At 41.0% G+C, this 17,156-nt stretch overlaps 1 protein-coding gene across 1 annotated transcript in view; it reads left to right on the top strand.

Moving 5' to 3' along the window:
• The window catches only part of DUSP22 (dual specificity phosphatase 22), a 44,341-nt gene extending 27,457 nt beyond the window's left edge, over positions 1-16,884 (top strand). The window contains exons 4-7 of the mRNA XM_050319079.1: positions 3,022-3,071; positions 8,404-8,478; positions 9,966-10,137; positions 13,026-16,884. Of these exons, the coding sequence (XP_050175036.1) occupies positions 3,022-3,071; positions 8,404-8,478; positions 9,966-10,137; positions 13,026-13,211 (483 nt within the window). The 3' untranslated portion in view covers positions 13,212-16,884. The remainder of the gene's footprint in view (positions 1-3,021; positions 3,072-8,403; positions 8,479-9,965; positions 10,138-13,025) is intronic.
• Positions 16,885-17,156: the final 272 nt, after the last annotated feature.

Here is a 17,156-nt window from a genome sequence, read left to right as displayed (position 1 = left end):
AGAAAAAACTAATTCCAGCAATCAATGCAGGAATATCTACATGAAAAATCATGAGTCTCATTTATGAATACCTAGCACATACAATCTTGTGGTGGTGTTGTGTTTCAGGTATCCAGTTATGATTAATGATATTTGATCCTGTTATTATAATTATTATTTCAACCTAGAGAAGCAAAACTTGATGGTAGGGTGGGATCCTCAGGAGTTACCAACTCTGGCCAAACTGTGTTTGGTTCGAAGTCACTGAGAGTTTCACTGTTGATTTTTGTGGGAGCTGGGTTAGGTCACTGCACAGTACTTCTGAAATCCCACCTCTAACTATTTCTGAGTTGAGTGTGTGATTATTTCCTCACAGGGAGGAGTCCATCACCACAGGCTTCCAAAAACACAGGTGACACACTTTGATCAAAATACCAAATTCCAGTAACTTTAACCATCTCCTGCCTGAGAAACTTCATTAATAACGTTAACAGGCTGATGCTGAGCATTTGCAAGCACAGTAGTGAAAAGTGTGCTGTGGGCTTCACTGGAAATTGTAAGTGCTGAAGATGCCCAGGATCAGGCTTTGGATGAGCCATTCAGTACCATGTGTGGTCTCTCACAGGCTAGTTTCATGCTTGCTTGCAGTAGTTGGAACTAGCCAGCCGTGACAAAAAAAAGAACGCTGTGGGTCTTAAACTTGTGCTGGTGCTACTTCTGCTTTTAAAGTGAACATTATCTGAAAGCCCCTCTACACTCAGCCTGTGAAAAGCACTCAGCATGTGCCATAGCTTCTGAAATCTGCGGAACAACTTGCGTCAGGGCGTGCTGGGGGAGAGAACCTTCTGGCATACAGTGCTCCAGAGTTAGCCTATCTCCTACCCTCAGTTTTCAATTTTTCAATGGCATGGAGTTGGGGGAAAAAAGAATAGCATGTAAATTTACTTTCGGGTCACAGGCTCTCATTTTGCTAGAGTGACTCACTTGAAGTGATACTAGTGTCCAAGGTAAACCTCTCGGATGTGTCATACAAGGTGCTTGTTATCGTAATTAATCTGTCACAATATAATTCTCATCCTTGGCTCAGCAGCATATCAATATATGTATTACTGCTACATTGTCTTCCTAAATGAATGTGTCTCTGCAAGCTGTTGTGCATCAACTTGTGGCTGTGGAGCCATTCTGGCTTCCCACAACAGGCATCCCTTCTCCTGATACAAGGCAGGAGGGACTGTTGCTTGCTGATGGTGTTGCCTCTGTCCACAGGCTGCTCTGGCTTCCAAACTGACTTCATTCTTATTCTCTCCCCTTGGCTGCATTTTGCCACGCAGCTCTCATGCAAAATGCCACGTGTGCTGTCCCTGGCTTGATGCTGTCCTGATGGCACCTTCTCCCTCCTCAGGCACTGCTACATCTTTGTGTCGTGCTAAGCATTGTCTGTAGAGCCTTCCCCGCTCTGACTCTGCCTTCCCCAAATCAGAAGGCCATAAACAGAGACAGTTCTCCTCTGGCTGTGGCATGCTGGAGGTGGACTGTGAGAAAGACTGGTAAAGCATGTTGGGGACAGGGGAGGCTCTTAAATCTGTGTGACTGTGAAGAAGACACTGTCTTGAAGAGATTCTGCTGGGTTGAGAAAATAATTGGTGCCATGTGCAAGTGGTGATGAAGAGATGGGGGTGAGGTATCGCCACAACCTTTCTGACATAGTGGCAAAGTTCATGCATCTTGCAGAGGATTAATGTGGTGGTGTGTCATGGTGCTGGGGTCAGGATCTTTCATAAAATGGATTGCTCTTTGGTGTGAGATAGCAAGTGAAGAAGCAAAGTGTGTGTAGGGGAAATAAAGAGGGCTTTCCGAGCCAGCAAAGCAAAGGTGTTGGAGGAGATGCTGCCTCAGGTAGTCATCACACTTGAGCAGTGAAAATTCCTCCCCTCCTCCCAGCTGGCAGACGAAATGCCTAGTAGATATATGTTGTATTCCACCTCACTGGCAAAGGATCTCTTGTAGATAAATATGTGATGTTCCATGTGTGGTGTTGAACATGTGGGGTTATTACAGGGGTGTACACTGTTACAAAAAGATAAGGTAAGGTGCATTTTATGGTCACCCTTTTGCTTGAATTCTTATCTTCACAAGCGCATCTGAGATTTGTAACTCTGCATCTGAGATAATTCTGAAGAGTTCCGTGAATGGTTTAGTTTTTGTGTGACTGAGCTGCAAGTTGTATTCTTGGAAGTCCTATTTGAGAAGTCAGCTAAATGTGCTTTCAGAAGTGTTCTATTTCTTAACAGTCATAGGAGCAAAGTAAGCTTTGAAAATAAAATGACAGTTAAAATGAACGTTGACAATGCAAAGCAGTAGAATATGAGTATAGTGTTGTTTTAAATATACCCAGTAACATTTTTAATGCATCAGAAATGGTTATCTAACTTCCCCAATTGATCTTCTAACTTAACTATGATAACTGACTAAGAAAGACAGGCAAACATTGTGGAAGAAAAGTGTGAGTTTTATGGTTGTCCTGCTTGTAGATTAAAAAAAAAAAAAAAAAAAAGACAAAATCCATACCACAAATATGTTTCTTCTCTGAAATGCATTTTGTTTGGTTTATCAACTTGAAACAAAAATTATTGCATGGAATCAAAAGAAGCTGCATATCACAATTTCAGGTTGTAGTATCTGTTCAGAGAAAGGGGAGGGCATGAGAACATGTAACTTAGTTTTACTAGAAATGTTAGAACAATTACGTTTTCAGAAGGAGGTTTAGACCTTTTTAATAAAGATGCTTCTGTTTTAAAAAGCTCACTATTTGGCCTTGGGAGAAGAATGACTAAGCTGTGTGCTGGTGTCTTAGCAAGAACGGTGATGTGAAAAGAAGTGTTTTAAAATCTGACTGTATAGAGACAATCTATGCATGTGTGAATGGTAGTGTTTCTTCCTAAAAGTCATTATTATTGCATCAATCTAGAACAGGACTTGTATCTGGGTAGATAAATGTGTTTAACCTGAGTCTTCTCATTCCTTTTTGCTGCTTTTTTACAGGGAATGAAGTATCTGTGCATTCCTGCTGCTGACTCACCCTCGCAGAACTTGTAAGTTTTCTTTAAAAATAAATCACAAAACCCAAGAAATCCCCCACTACCATGATGCCTGTTTTACAATTTGCTGAAAGTTCTGATTACACAAATGTGGTTTTTAATCAATTAAGAAAACACAGTAACACTTTATTTCAGCCTCCTTTTTGTATGTAAGGTTTGTAGGAGTCTCAGTTTGTAAACACTTTTCATTTGTGGCCTTAAACTTCAGGAATTCCCTAGTGAATCTGCTCCTAATTCAGTCCCAGTTTATTCTAGCCACTGTTTTTGTTAGTCTTTTTGCTTGGCTTCTCTTTGTTAGTGCTATCTCCAGCCATTAACAAAAAGAAAATATTTGAAAGAGGTATGAAGCCTGGTGCTTCAAGGGCTGAAATAAATTCCTCACAATGAGCCTCCAAAACAAAGTCCCAGTGTGCAAACTACCCCTGCAACTATCTGCTCTAGACTTCTTGAACCTGCCTCAGAAGTCCCTGCTGCCCTTAGTAGTTAAGCTGGCATGGCAGGGAGTTTTCTGCCCTGCAGTGATTCTTACCTTGAGGATATATGTACTGCAACTAGGGTGTCCCAGCCTTGCTCTTCCTCATCCCTGCTAACGTTCATGTAACGCTCATTTCTTTCCCTTGGTTTTAGTTCAGCGTAGCAAGTCTTGATTCCAAGGAGAAATCAAAACAAGAGAACTTGAATGGTGACCAGCTCTTTTTTCTTCTAGAGATCACTGTTTATTGTTGGGGAGAGGTGAGGGGGGTTTCAGCCACATCCTGCTACCAGGTTTTGTAGAGAAACAAGTAGTTGAAAGAGGCCTGGTGTACGGAAGGAAATGCAGCGCTGCTTTTCTCTCATATCACAGCAGTATTCCGGCTCATGCTTTCGGGGGATATTTTTAGAGTATGTGTTTCTCATAATCTAGAAAGATTCCAGTGTGGCACTTGATGCGTGATGATTCGCCTTTTCATTCTGCATTTCTGTCATGATTTTAGAGGTAGGGAAAAAAAAAAGACACCACACCCTTACCCCCAGTAAAAACACCCAAACCCTTAAATTTCAAGACAGGTCTGTAGTGAGAAGGCAGATAGTTAACTGCCTTTGTCATGGACAACTTCCATGGCCTTAATATTTAAAATTAATAAAAATTAATAGATGTAAAAAAAAATCCTTTTGGGAAGGAAAACAAATAAAAGATTAGAAGAAACATTCACATGTTTGCATTTTGAGGTCTCTAGCATTTCTGAAAACATTTTGCAAACCTGCTTCCTTTGTTAATAGAGATGTGGATCAATTGAGAATGGAAAGAGAAGGGATGACATTTATTATGAATGTTAATCAGTGTACAATTCATCCACTCTCTCACTATTAAATATCAAGGAGTTAAATTGAAAAGGCCTCCTGTGTTTGAGTTCTCTGGAGCAGTTCCAAAGCTCTTAAAGCTTCAGTAGGAAGATAGAATATTTGCATGAGTATTGTTTCTGTTACGCTGCAGGCATCTAAAATACTTGCTTTGGTATCAGGTGGTTGCAAGCAAACGTCATTACTTCTAATACTGATACGATCTATCACTTAAAATAAAACCTGATGAGTAACTAATTTTTTTTTCCTTTTTTTTTTCTTTTTTTTTTTTTTGCTATATACAGTCCAGGCCATCAAATCAAATCATGATGCTCACAAATAGTAACGTTGCTTGCTTTGCACATACAGTCTTCTGAAAGCAAGAGAGGAAGCTGCCTTTGTTCAGCCTATGAGGACTAGGCACAATCTTATCTAGGAGTAGTTAACCGTGGCCATGCACAGTGGCCTGTTCCCACTGTGCAGGGAGGGATAGCTGGGGAACAGGAAAGGGAATTGCTCCCTCTGCAACATCTTTTGCATATCTGCCCTCTTCTTTTGAAGAAAGGGATTCTGCCGGTGTCAGGAGAAAAACCCAAACAACTGAAGCAGCATCCCGTATTGGGGGTCCATCTGTTCTCTTAGCAGTGGTTGACAGGCATAACTGACCAGATACACACTGCTGTTTCCCAACAGCAAGCTCGTCAGAAGCTTTGCTAACACTTTGCAACTGCTAGCAGGTTGATGAGGTCCAGCTGGAAGCCCTGACTCACTGAATTTTGTGACTGTGAGCTCTTAATGCACTTCAGCATAGTTTTTGTGAAGGAAACTTCTGGGTTTTTGTGACTATAATGTGCATTTACTCCTAGTAAACTTGTTTAGTGGAGTTCTCTTCCTCAGAAGGATGAATTGCCAGGGAAATACAGCAGGGATTCCCCTGTTAGCATGCGAGCGTTCACTGAAGTGTCTCAAAAGCTTGATTCTACTCCTGTGTTCTGCCCCTACCAAGCATAGGAAGCAAGTAGTTGCTTTTGAGACTCAAGGTGTTTCCTGGATGTTAAATCAGTGTTTTCCATGGTCTGTGAAAATTTTACCTTGGGCCAGTGGCTGTTCCAGAAATGTCATCTCCTATAGAACTTGTCGCTAAAAAGTTAATTCTGTAGAAATTAAATCTTCCCTTCCTGCCCTGTTCCAGTTAATTGTCTTCAGTTTCATGTTTCTAAGGAATTAACCTCCAGCAGTCAGGCAGTTAGTGGTGATAATACAGAAGCCAGATGACCTAATAAGAGGAGGAAATTTTGGTGGATTTTTGTTGCATTTGTTACCAAAGGAAAGAAACATTGAGATGCTTTGTCCTATCTGATTTGGATGCTCTCTTTTAAACCTTCATAAATACTGGTAAAAGTCTGACTAGCAACAAATGAAAATAAGCTCTGATATCATAACTCTGCTCTCAGTCTAGTTTTGGATTATGAAGCATGCTAATGTGTAAGTTTAGATAACTTTTACAGCATGCTGGTAGAGGCATTGTACTGATGGTTCTTCCTGTGGTGTTTTCCCACTGTGAAGATGATGCAGTTCAGGATGCTTTAAGCTGGGAGATGTAAAAGCCAGATATCATGAAAGTAAATTGTCCTGAATTCCAACAAATAGGCTGCGAACCAACACATTTGTCAAGTGCTTTCCTGTTAGAGATGGTAATCAACTGTTTTGTGGTTAATGTAAGACTTGCTCATTCTTCTTTGTGTCTGGCATTTATCACACAGCTAACTGGTCCTCGATCTTTTCATGTAAATATGGTTTTACCATAACTTTGAAAATGAGCTTAGGCAACTGTGTTTGCTGGCTCCAAAAGAGTCCCTGATACCCTAAGGTTGTGGAGGAGTACATTTCTCCATTTCTCTGACTCGAGGGGGGGCCTACAGAACAGCACCAATTCTAAATGTGACTGTTGCTCCTTGTTTTCACGAATGCCTGTAAACACACTTGACAGCGTTTCAGCAGACTGAGCATCAGCAATAAGAAAGGGCAAAAAAACCCTAGTGGAGTACACTATGTGCAGTACCTTGCAAAGGTGTTATGCTCAGTCACAGATATTTTTCAAATCAAAGCACTGAAATGTCTAACTAAAACTTGTGCTAGACCATTATAGCAAATTCAGGGTGCTTGAAGCTGCCCTCTTGGCCAGATTTTCTAGAGAGAAAGAGAAAAGATAGATGTATGAGAAGATTAGGATGTTGTCAATACAGACCTAACCAAAGTTGCATTTGACTGAATTCTTTCAGTCTCTGCTAAGCGCTCCTTCATTCTGCAATAGCAATGCTTCTTGCACAAACAGACAAACATCTCCTTTGTCCCCTGAGTTAGTTTCTGTGAAGCCTCTTGTGTCCCCTGGCAAGACCTGAGCACCATCATTTGTTAGAGCTCAGCCAGTGAAAGTATTTTGTGTGGCAGTTTGAGTACAAATGCATTTGTAAGGCTTTATCTGTCTTCACTAATCCCACATACTTCATCCATCCCTTGAGAAATATAAAACTGAGTTGCCATGCTGTCCTGAAGTTTGGGATTGCATCATGCCTTGAGATTTTCCGAATAAGTTCCTCAAGTTGTATGTTGTATCCAGTGATGCAGGAGCTGCCTTGGAGAGGGAGTCCTGGGCTTTGGGATCCCTGTTTTTTGATATCCCAGCTTTAGGTATCCTTGCCTTTGCAAGTTCCACAGGCAGTGTCACTATTGCAACAGTGTTGTCCTCCAGGTCTTGAGTGTTTATAGTATCAGCAGCTGCACTGTTAGGCAGGAAAGGGAGCTTCCTTTTATGTGGGTATTCCTGATTTTTGTGTGGCTGCTGGTGCTGGGCTGAGGTTTTTTTGTTTTACCCTTGTGGTATAATATTCACCCAGAGAGGGGAAACATCTTGAATACAGGACGTTGTGTTTCATGGGTGTTGAGCTCAATGTGCTTTCATGTTTGCCTTTGCTAATAAGCCTGGTAATGACTGCCCCTTAAGAACCTCTTTCCTCTGTCCACATCGCTCACATTGCTACTGCTTGTGAGCTTAAATTGCAAGAGGACTCAAAGACCACAGTGACTTCCAGCTCTGTTGAACTAAAACTGCAGGCAGCGCCGAAGGCTTTACAGTCGGAATGGCAGGGTGAGCAACTTGTGACTGGGATGCAAAGAGGCAGTGCTGCATGTTTACTGAGATGATGACAGCTGCCCAGTTATTAACCTTCAGACTTGCCTCACCTCACTTAAAATGAAGGGGCATATGTAAAGGATAATGAGATTACAAACCTTAAGATTTGTAAACTGAATCTTCTCTCTATTTTCTCCTCTGTTGCTTTAAAAAAGGTAGGCTGTAGGCAGGGGTTGGCTCACACCCTGAATAAGGGCAGGCAGAAGGGGTATTGCTGTCGGAAAGGAGAAGATTAGAAGGACCTGAAGAAGCCAGGGCTTGAATTGAGCATTTTTTCATAGCAGGGACAAAAGGGAGAAATTTCATGTTGCAAAGAAGAAAGTCCTAGCATTTGGATGTGTCCTAACGCATGGTTTGAAGGAGGAGGTAAACTCAAAGTTAAGTGTAAGTTTGGGCAGCAGGTAGTCTCTCTTTGTGGGAGACAGTATGTCTTGAGAACTATTTGTGTAGCTGTGCTGAGTTCCATCTGACATCTGAGCATATGTGCGGACACGTGAAGTCAAGTCGCTAGTTTAAAGAGGAATAAAACACAAACCGAAATACAGACTTGACAGTCATCAGAATAAAGTGTTTGTTAATGTTATCACACTGTAGTGCCTAAAATACTGGTTTCTTATTCAGATAGAATGGAGAATAGCTATGCCAGTGAGTTTTGCGTTCCCTTGGCAGACACTAACTTTTACTTTGTATGACCTATATTCAGTTCTGAATTCTAGAAACAACATTGAGCTTTCAGATATATTTCTCTCTTTCTAAGTAGTGATTTTACTAAATAGATCACTTTCTTTATTCCCCTTCTACTTTTGTTTTCAGAGCAAGGCATTTCAGAGAGAGCATCAAATTTATCCACGAGTGCCGGCTCACAGGTGAAGGCTGCTTAGTTCATTGGTATGTATATGCTTCCTACAAAAAACTTTTTAAGGGTTTCTCTACCTAGATTTGGATGTTCTTGTTTTAATAAGTTAGTGAAATGCTCCCTTTATTCGAAGAGCCTCATGCTAGGACTTTTGAGTCTCTGGGGTGGGCAGCTGCCTGGAGATAAAAGGAACCAAAGACATTTTGCTTGACCTTCTCTTATCAAACATTTTTGTAGGATTGATTTGACTAGGGATGTGTTGACTGGAGACATATTATTTATTTCCCATTATTTTAATTGCTGTATTTCTAAATGTGATTTCCATAATCCAAATAATTTGATTAGTCTCTCTAACAGCTATTTTGGCAACTTAAAAATTGTTAAAAAAATTTCCTCTGAAGAGAAATTGATTTTTTTCCTTTCTTTTTTTTTTTTTTTACTGCTGAAGTATTCAAATGTTGCATTTGTTAGTAGCAAGTCTCTGATTGGAGATATGCTCCTGGGACTGTAGAGACTAGAAATGGAAATCCCGCCCTGGGTTTTTTTTTTTTTTTTTTGCTCTCTGCTATTGGTTGTAGTCTTTGTGCTGTATGTCCAAGTGACATATCAGGGTCTATACCTGGACTCAGAGTAATCTTGTGATTTGAACACTGGACTTACATGCAGGCCTTGAGCATAAATCCTCACTTTGCTATTGACTCATGATAGGGCATGAGCCATTTGGTCAGCCTTGGTGTATGGGAAACAATAATAAGGTAGTCTGAATTCTGATGGAGTTTTAAAAAACATATATTTAAATTTGTGAAGATTTCAGAAATATAAAGTGTTCTTGAAATGCCAAGTGAAAGGGTCTGGAAACTCTTTTTATTCTGGTAAATGTAACTCAAACACATTTTTTATATTCACACTAGTAAAAGTTCTGAGTTTGTCCAGTGCTGTCCAACCAGGCATAATAAATGATTCTTACTCTATCCCAGCATTTCATATGGGGAAACTGGAGTCCTGAGAGTTGAAGTTGCATGGTTGCAATGGATAGCAGAAAGAGGAACTCAAGCAACCAGACACATGTACTTTTTAACGGTTCAGTTAAAGTTCATTTTGGCCCCATGAAATTGAAGCCTTTATTCATGATGGAGAAGGAATGGTCTTATTTCACTGCTCTGATCTATGTAAGCAGAAGAAAGAAAGTGGGTGACTTATTTCTACCTTATTAAAAACCAAATCTAACTTAGAATGTGTGCACTGTCCCCTGCTTTTGTGAATACTTCATGTTTATTTCTTCCTTTTCAGTCTCTCATGAATTACCATTCAGAATCCACTTTCTCCATCATATTGTAGATTCATTGTGCTACATTTGAAAAAGCAGCAGCGCCAAAACTATTTAACTCAAATATTTTGATATTTCTTCCTCGTGACAAGCAACACAGCAGTCTGCTGTGATGTTGAGAAATGATGCTTTTAACTGTGACAGATGAAGTACAGCACTGCTTCAGTGTATTTCACCTCGTTTTTCGTGCAGCCTTGCAGGTGTCTCCAGGAGTGTAACACTGGTGGTTGCCTACATCATGACCATCACAGACTTTGGTTGGGAAGATGCACTGTCTGTTGTCCGCGCAGCGAGATCCTGCGCTAATCCAAACATGGGCTTCCAGAGACAGCTACAGGAGTTTGAAAAACATGATGTTGATCAGGTAAATGAACTGCAAACAAAAGTTGTGAAACACAGCTCCAAGTCAGATCATGGGCTACTTTTCATTAGTTTGTGGTCTCTGTGGTTTATCTGACTCCCTGTTTTTGCTTTGAGGGAGTGGCTTCTTAACCCAGCCTGCTCCACTGAGAAGGCACAGACAGAACTGATGGTATTAAGGAATGCTAGATGGGAGAAGGGATGGAGCACAGTACCTAAATACCTCCTGCCTGACTGTGCTCTCAATCTAGCGATTGCTTGAAGACACAGTACAAGACCCATGCCTTTAGAGGGGTAAAAACTAAAGGGTGAGTTGCTCAGAACACAGCAGAAAGACCAACCTATAAGTACCAGTGGCATAAAATAGTTGTTTTCCCCACAACACATTCATTTGGAATAGTAAGCAGGAAAGAAATCATAATCAGAAGTCTTTGCTGTCCAGGAGTTAAACTAGGTTCTCATTATGACTTACATGTTGTGTCCCCTTCACCTTCTGTTGCTAAGACAATAAATTTTCTGGTGTGTAGGGCAGTCTCAAATCTGACCCCTTTTTTTTTTCTTATTAGCCTTTGAAGGCTTTGTATGACTAGGAGAATTAAGGGAAGAGTAGGACTGCCAAGTGGTTTTCATAAGACAAAAATTAGTTTCTTACTCCGAAAAAGAACCGTCCCACGCATAAGACCTGCTCCCTGTGGGTGATTGGTGACTTCCACTTATGTTAACAACTTACTCTGGCTGCCCCCTTCATTTTCCATTGCTCAGCATGTTGCTGTTCTCTGGGCTTTTGTGCTTATGGTGCTTATTAAAAATCAACAACAACAACAGAAGCAAACCAAAATCAGAAAGCAAAATACATGAGGCAGAGGATGTTGGTTTTTTATTCCATCTCTGTCATTCTGCTGCAGAAAGCTCAGAGTTTAGAAATTACCATTTGTTTTGTATGATGCAGTTTACAACTGTAAATATTTGTGTTTTTTTAATATTTAACTAACTGAATGTTTCCTGGATCGTTTGGAACTGGTGTAAATGGTAGAATAACTGATTTTTAAGAGACAAAAGTCAGAGAGGGACTTTCCAGACTTGTCTCCTTCCTCTCTTACAGTCATTTCTACTCTAATTGGTTTGGTCTAACAGCAATGACAATTAGGGCTATATGCAAATAGCCTGATAAAGACAGTAACGTCTCTCTTTTTTCATCCACCATGGACGGTGCATTCTGTCTTTTTTCACTGAGGGGGAGGCAGTAGGTTGCAAAAAGAAGTATCCACCTGTATTCACTGGCTGGGCTGGAGTTTCTTACTGTCTCTTAACAGCAACCACATCCTTAGCAGGTGTCTGTTTACACACCTGATTTCAGTGGAATAATGCCATCTGCCAAGGGTGTGAACTTTTTTCAGATTTCAGCAGCATGGGTGTTTTGCTGTGCCACTACAGGGTCATGGTATCCTGTAGGGTCTCTGGAATGGTGTCCTTTAGATTTTAGTCTTACAGGGTGGGGTTTAGTCACTAGGATCATAGCATGGTTTGTACCTGTTCCAAACCTTCACTTGGTAGCCTGAGGCTTCAGATTTGACTCAGGACCTTATGACCAAATGAGAGGGAGGGACTGTGTTGAGGTCTAGTCTCCCAATGTCCTAGCAAATGGTCTTTATCGATCAAATTGTTCACGAGCCCCAAACAGAATAAAGCTATGAAGGCTAAGGTTTGGAAAATTAGTATTTTCCCCTCTGGGACACAACAGCTGGGGTCTGTGTTTACTAGCTGCTTCTGCAGAGAAGTGCAACAAAATTGTCAGGGGTTGGCCAGTTCCTCAATTGGAATTGTCCTCAGTTGGGCTCAAATTCTCCAGCTGGCAAAGATGTCTCAGAGAAGGATGTAAATGTGATTAAGGTCTATAAAACTGAGTGGACAGAGTAAGTGAACATGTGAAATTTCCACTCCTTCCTGTGAGGTGGGATTATCCATTGGCAGGTCCAAATCAAGGAAAAGGAGGGGGAGTGTTACACAGTATGCGCTTATGGAACTTATTGGCATGCAGATACCTTGTGGGAAAAAAATGTGCGTTTAAGAATGTGATCTCATGACAGAAAAATAATTTGTTGTTATCAAACACAAAGATACTGCCTCAGACTCCAAAAGCACCTGAGCTGAAAATTGCTGCGAGCTGAGGAAATGGCTCGGGAAATGTTCCCAGCACTACTGGGACCTCTGCTTGTTGCTTCTTGCCTCGGCATATACATCTGGCTACTCTCATACATCTGGCTACTCTCATACCAGGGTACAGGGCTGGATTATCCCTCAGCTGGATCTGGTACTTCTGTTACCATATACCATATTCAGTCATTTGTGTCAGTAACATATAGGGTCCTATGCTATAGCTTATAAAGCTCCTGAACTTTTTCTTCCTAGAAGATACCTTCTGGGATATCTACAGTACATTTTTTACTACTGGTGTTTGTGAGCTCAGCATCTGTAAGAGTAGTTCATTTTCTGATCTTCAAGCTTCTTGCAACCTGTTGTGACTTGGGCAAGGTGGCTGATAATATGGGCTTCCACACTAATTCATCTTATTGTTTATCTATGCAGCAGGAACAGGGAGTCCAGGATTTCCTTGCCCAGCAGATGTTCATTATTCCATAATTCTCCAGTCAGCCATGCTGTTCAGCAAATGTGTCATTTTAGGAGATGGAAGGGATCTCAGTGATTTCAAATATGTTTTCCTGTGCCTGTGTATTCTGTGCTGCTATTGAAGGGCGTGCAATATTTGGAGTGGTTTTCTGCTTATAATCTTAAAGATTCTGGAAATTCTCTGGGACAGGAAGAAGTATTACTTCTCCATCAATCTCATGTTATTGTTTCATCATACTGTATATGTATGTTCAATTTCTGCAGTTCAGGCAGTGGCTGAAAGAAGAATACGGGGAAAACTCTTCTCAGGATCTGCAAGAAGCCAAAAATCTTCTGAGCAAATATAAAGAGCAGGCAGAGTTGCATCAGACTACTGGAGGAAGACAGTGGAATAACAACTTCTCATCTGTGCCATCTCTCTCATACAGCAACTACACAACAGAGACCTAATCGTAGGAGGTCGATTTTTTTTCTTGCTACCTTTGCGAAACATCTTGCCATGTTTTCCATCCCATCTTCAAGACTTTCAGCAGTAAACCATGCAACCAGTTGATTTATAGAAAGCTTCTTGATGACGTTATGTGTGTGTGTGTATATGAGTGTGTTTCACACAGTTTTATAATTCAGGCAGGATCAAGCTCTGTTTATGCCCAGAGACAGGATGCAGTTACTTGTGGCTGAGGCAGCTTGTCCACCAGCCACAGCTGTTATCCCCTTATGCCCACGTTGCCTGGCATTTGCTGTGAGGTTAGCTCAACTCCTCTCGTCGTAGGCTAGCAAAGGGCTTGAAGAAGTGAAGTCTGGTGATTCAAGCTGTGGCAGTTTGTTATCTCTGCACTATTAGTGTGGGAAAGATGTTATTGCACCTGAGAAAGGGAACTCAGGTCTGTGTCTCCGCTGCTCCTGTTCACAGTCCACTGGCAAGTAATAGTGTGGAGGTGGGTTTGAACTTGAATGCTAGGCTGCAGGCTGGAGCGGCTGAGATGTGAGTGCTCGTACCTTTCTACAAGCAGTAGCATCTAGGAGAGAAGTGGGACAGACAGCTCTGAGTAATAACACCTTCAACCGCCACAGTCATACTTGCTTCAGTGCACGTGAGACGGGGCTGTCTGTAGAACTGCCACAGACCAAGAGCACTGAGGCTGTTACCACAGCTCAGCTGATGCGCAGTGATTTAAGACGTGGTCCCTTGATTGTGCATCTGGTCTCCCAACATAAGCTACTCTGGAGAACAGCTTATCAGGTCTCCAGTGCCACTGAACTTCATTCCCCGTGGAGCACGTGCCTCTTCAACACACACCCTTGCGCACATGATAACGTGTCTCCAAAGAGTGGGCTCGGTGTGAGTGCGAGCACCTGTTTCTTTGCTTGTGCTGTGGTTTGCTCTTTGACTTCAGCTACCTCAAAAACGCTGTTCTTGTCATTGTGGTTGTAAATGCAACCTTGAAAATTGCCTTGTTTAATCTTAATCTGACACTGAGTGAAGTAAGTGGGTGCGTGTGTGTATGTGAGTGTGCGTGTGCATGTATATTTCACAAATGTCTATATTTGAGAAGTTTATTGTTTTCTTTTAAAATTGCTCACATTTCTCACTGGTTTAAAGATTGAGTTGTTGGAATTCAACTTCCTTGCCATTTAAACACCACTATGTATTTTGCTGTGATCAGATTTGTAGGAATGCATTTGTAAAATATATTTTAAACTAGGTTAAAACTAGGGCCATACTCTGCTCTTGGTAATGTTGTGTGTTTCTGGAATGGAGCCATCACCTGACTCAAGTGGATTGTAAGAGTGTGACTTCAGACGTGTCAGTAGGAGTGCTGTGCAGCATGGTTCTGATAGTGTAATGAGGGGTGACGCTGATGCCAAGATAATGATTTCTTGTCTTTGACTTGGAGGATGGAAGGCCAACTCTTCTTGAAGATTCCAGAAAATAAAAAATACCTCCCAAACAGCCAAGACAGAAAACCAAAACCAAACCCCTTTTTTGTTCAAATGTGGTGTATATGTCATGCTAAAAGCTGAGCACTGGGTGAGAAGCAGTCAGCATACTAGATAGACTGTTGTCTCTTTCAGATTCTTCAGTACTCTGACCTCCCATTCTTCACAAATTTCCTCTACATGTGATTTTCTGCTTGCTTTGGGTGGCAGTGAATTCCTTGGAGGAGAGCAAGGCTTTTGGGTCAAGTGAGCTCTGGCTGTTAAATATCTGTTGTTAAGTATCTTAAAAAAATATGTTATGGCTTGTGAAATATGGGTCGTGTATATCAATAATTGCTTAAAAGGAAAAAAGGGAATGGGGTGAAACTGGCCTGACCATTTCATCTGAGTTCAAGCCTGCATCAGGGTTCTCATTGCACTAACTGCTTTAAGTATACTGAGCATGATGAGAGCAGGATAATCATATCTGTTTTGCAGTAAGGGATGTTGTTGGATTTGGGAAAAGTGCTGGAATTGACCTTGTTTTCAAGCTTGCAGCTAAATGAACCACTGCCAAATATATGGATATATCATATATTTGGTATATCCAGCAATTGCTGCTCTGTGTTTGCCTGGTAAGAGAGGTATTTAGCTGCCCTTGAAGACGTTGATCTGCAAATAATTGACTAAGAATTCCAGCCCAGCGGCGTCCACGTTGGCAGTCCCTTCCATGCTCTGAGAGCAGGTATAGTAATTGGAAAATGTTTTCCTCGGTAACAGGGTCTGACACATGATCAGGATGTGGGTCCATTTGTTCAACCCTCTAATCACAATAGGATATGTAGGGCAACTTCAGCCCACCCCCAAAGGGCAGCTTTGTCAGAAGTATTCTGCCTGTGGTCTCGCAGCCAGTCCATCCTTGAGCTGGCTGCTGGCACTGTATCCCATAACACTCCTGGCACTCTTGTCTTTGCAGTAGTAACCCTGTGAGTGCCAGTAAATTGGCAGTTCTCTTTGCTGTTCTGGCAAATATAAGGCAGAATGGGAGATATCTGTGAATGTTCGTGTGTCCAAGATTTAATCTGTACTATTTTGTTGGGGTTTTTTTAATAGTTTGATTATCCCCAAAGATTCAGTCTCACAAATAGGATGTTTTTAGAACTGAATTTGGCTTTAGGGCCATATAGCCACATCAATGTGCATTATGCTGCAGCTTGAAAGCAGATACAGGGTAAAGCTGAAGACAGAGAGAATGCCATATTGTCAGCAAGTGAAAGTGCTTCTCTCTTTTTAAAAGATGGAAGAGGTATTTTCTGTAGTCTCTTGCTTCAGCATCTTGTTAAGTGGCCTGTATGCACTGTGTACTGCATGTAAGAGCAGTGTAATACCAATAGCAGTCCAGGAAAACTTGAATCTGATTTGTCCATGCAGAGAACAGAATTATAGTTTACTCTCTAATTATCACAGGTTCAGGAAGAGAGAGTAACTACAGTTCTCACCTTTAGGCTTTTAGTGAGGGAGTGGAGCTAACACAGACTGAGAACATGACGTGATTTGTCTTCCAACAAGCCTTTCAGTGGAAATTTGTAGGACTTTCCAGCTATCTGGAACGTGACTAGACCCAATCCACCTCTCAGTAGTTGGCCTTTGTAGTGTAGATGATGCATTCAGTTATTTTGTTTCTGTACTTCAAAACACTGTCCTCATTTTGATGTTCACTGGAAAATGTATAAAATTTATAACACCTTACTGGATATCCAGATTTGAAATGTATAATCAATTTTTTTTTCTTTTGGAATTAAACTTGATATCCATGTGTGATTATAAGCAAATGTCTAGTGTTATAGAATGTAGGTAATGGGTAAATGCATTATTAGTATTTATTACTCTGGTTTTTAACCTGGAAAAAGTTGCTTCCTTACATTTTGTGGTTGAGTGGGAAGATATGGCAGATCATATCTCTGTTTTTTAAAAAGGACAATAATAACATTGTTTGCTACCACTGGCCACCACTTATAAAGATGTCAGTGAAAAATTATAGCAATTACTTTCGCTAGTTTAAAAACTCTAAATCTGGTAATTCTTGATTCTCTGTCTTCCTCTTCATGGTCATCTTAGCGAAGCCTTGATTGCTTTTTCCAAATGTTTGTATTTAATACGTTCTACAATTTTTTTATAAATAAAATTAAATGTTAACACCTGATCTGCGTTTGTACTTCTTGAAATAAATAATAATGTCCGAAAGGCTTCTTCTCACTGTTTGTATCCCTGCAGGTACAATAGGAAGTACAAGACTAACTCATTTTGGTATTTAGATTACTTTTTTCTCCTGCACACAGACTTCTTGAAACTTCGCCTCTCTTCATGGAGTTTTTCCAGGTGAGTTCAAGAATCTTCACAAGAATCTCTTGAGTCTCTCTAGAGGATGTTGCATGTTGCTGTCTTACTGTTGCCAGCTCATCATTGCAACTGGGT

The sequence above is a fragment of the Myiozetetes cayanensis genome, unplaced genomic scaffold, assembly GCF_022539395.1.
Source record: "Myiozetetes cayanensis isolate MyiCay16 unplaced genomic scaffold, myiCay2020 scf1, whole genome shotgun sequence".
In the NCBI taxonomy this organism is placed as follows: domain Eukaryota; kingdom Metazoa; phylum Chordata; class Aves; order Passeriformes; family Tyrannidae; genus Myiozetetes; species Myiozetetes cayanensis.
This window is presented reverse-complemented; position numbering and strand designations above follow the sequence as displayed.